Source organism: Austrofundulus limnaeus, unplaced genomic scaffold, assembly GCF_001266775.1.
Source record: "Austrofundulus limnaeus strain Quisiro unplaced genomic scaffold, Austrofundulus_limnaeus-1.0 Scaffold67, whole genome shotgun sequence".
NCBI lineage: Eukaryota > Metazoa > Chordata > Actinopteri > Cyprinodontiformes > Rivulidae > Austrofundulus > Austrofundulus limnaeus.
The window spans coordinates 1054990-1057612 of NW_013952469.1; the positions used below are offsets into that span (position 1 = coordinate 1054990).

At 41.3% G+C, this 2623-nt stretch overlaps 1 protein-coding gene across 1 annotated transcript in view; it reads right to left on the minus strand.

Annotated features, from left to right (window-relative positions):
• Nucleotides 1-199: 199 nt before the first annotated feature.
• Nucleotides 200-2623, minus strand: part of LOC106518861 (flocculation protein FLO11) — a gene marked incomplete at its 5' end in the record, with an annotated part of 23255 nt that continues 20831 nt past the window's right edge. Inside the window, 2 exon segments of the mRNA XM_014010284.1 lie at nucleotides 200-1028; nucleotides 1126-1221. Of these exon segments, the coding sequence (XP_013865738.1) occupies nucleotides 514-1028; nucleotides 1126-1221 (611 nt within the window).

Sequence of the window (2623 nt, forward strand, 5' to 3'; positions counted from 1 at the left end):
GATGGATGGATGGATGGATGGATAATTGATGTAATTGATTTAATGGCACAATAATTTATTTGTCAAACTTCTTTTTGACCCTAAAATTTATTTTAATACGCCAGTTATATATTTATACATTTATTTCCAATAATGATAGGTTTGGTCCTCCATACTATGGAGCCTATAATTTATTTTAATACGCCAGTTATATATTTATACATTTATTTCCAATAATGATAGGTTTGGTCCTCCATACCAACTATCCATGAAGTTTTGTGACAAAAAAAAGTGTTCGCATGGTGGAGTGCTAGAAGTAATAACTGAGTGGTTTTGGGAACAAGTATCTGATAAAAGAGCTGAAAACACCGAAGCAGCAAACGTTTTGTAAGCAAAACTCGTGTCATTCTCAAAACTTTTGACCCGAGGTGCTGTTATGACCCGTGGCAGCCAGATGAGATGTACCCCCCTCCCCACACACACACACACACAAACACACACCTCCTTGTGTTTAAACAGGTGTGTTTCTGTGCATCACTCAGATGAGGGGCTCTTAGCTCTATGTTCTGCTGGCTCGTCCAGCTTTGTCTCCTGTGTGCTCTGTCCTCCACCCACTGCAGCCGAGCTGTCTTTCTCGGGGGACAGGGGACTCGAGGGGGGGATGTCTGTAGATTTAGTTGCACCAAGGGTCGGGGTGGAGACGTTCCCCTGTGCTGGTGGGGACGCGAGCAGTTCTGTCAGAGTTTGGGGGACTGCGCTGCAGATTTTTCTGTTGGATGCAGAACTTCCAGGTGACTTTCCGGGAGTTTGGGTCATTTCTGGAGGTCTCTCCAATGTGGGCGGGGCTTTGGAAGTAAGGGTTCTGGGTTCCGTCACATCATGCTGAGCCTGAGGACAGGTTGAGTGGGGCGGTCCTTCTTTTTCTGGAAGTGAACGCTTGGTTTCAGCCACCATACCCTCAAAGGCCCTCGCTCCTCTGTCTGGCTTCAGGTCCTCCTGCTGAACAGAATCCTTTTTTCCTTCGTTGGACAGTTTTCTCATGTCACCAGCTGTGAAGAAAGAACAAGTAAAACAAAACCAGATCTTTAAACGACTCAACAGAAGAAGAACATGAAATGGAAACAGAAAGATAAAATAACGTCTCACCATCAGTTCCTGGTGCTTTGTCTTCTTTACAAGAAGGCAGGTCATACCTGTTGCCTCTGAACCGGACAGGGGACCGTTGTAGGACTGTCTTCAGCTCTGAAAGACATCAAAAATCCACAAAACTCATCATCATTGTGGAAACTAGACATGAAAAGACTCAAAAGTGATTGTGTGATAATTACTAGCTGCGCCGCAACTTTTACCGCGACTGATTTGTATGGAGAGCCGTTTCAACCAAAATGAAATAAACAAATTAATTAATTAATTATTTATAAATGAATAAATAAATAAACAAACAAACAAATAAATAAATAAATAAATAAATAAGTAAATATTTTAAGGACATGCTAAAAATGTATTGTAATTTAATTGATTTTGTTTTATTTCACAGGGACATATATTTTTTGATGGAATATTTATTAATACATCATTTATTTATTTATTTATTTATTTAGTTATTTCATTTTGAATGAAATGGCTCTCCATAGATTTGTGCTCAAATTCAGCAGTCAAAGACGAGGGCTTGTGTGGCACGTGCCCCACGTTAGAGTCATGATGCAACCTGATCATCGCAGGTGTTCCCACACTTTGTAAAGGAACTAAAAGCAAAGTGGTGTGAACTCCAACATGTGATAAACCCACTGCCACAGACCTCTACTCAGCATTTTGACATATTTTATATTCAGTTTCTTTTAAGTCTAACAGTGTCCATGCTCAGGATTCAGTCTGAAGTACGATTATGCACAATAATGACCATTCAGGAAGGTCACTGGTTCGATCCCCCGTCCAGCCATCTCAGTTGTTGTGTCCTTGGGCAAGACACTTCACCCACCTTGCCTACTGATGGTGGTCAGAGGGTCCGGTGGTGCCGATGCTTGGCAGTCCCACCTCTGTCAGTGTGCCCCAGGGCAGCTGTGGCTACAGTGTAGTTTGCCATCATCAGTGTGTGAATGTGAGTGTGAATGGGTGAATGTCTGTAAGTGTGAAGTGCTTTGGGGTCCGGAGGGACTTGAAAAGCATTAGTCATAATTAGTCATAAATTCAAAAACATTTAGTTTGTTTTTTGTATTTTTATTTTAAAGATAACATTAGAGCAGTCTGGATAACATTATCTGTTCAAATGTGACAGCAGCTGTTTTTGACCAGAAAGAAAGCAGAGTCACTGATTTTGGGTCCCTTTCATTCAAAGTTATTGATATGGTCTTGAGGAAAGATGGACTCAAGAATAAAGAACAGAAGACATGTCCTGATGCATCTCAGTAATCCAGGTAAAAAATCAAAAAGAAAAAAATTGTATAGGTCTTCTGGACGGGTTCTTCTCTAATGAAACGTTTCATCTCTCCTCCAAGAGACTTCTTCAGTCTGAGAGTTTCAGGCAAAATTCAGGCTTTTAAGCCCTGCCTCCATGTGACTGATACTCACATCACATGGCTATCGTTCACAGGTGACTGATACTCACATCACATGGCTATCGTTTTGGATGGAGGACGGTTGGAAA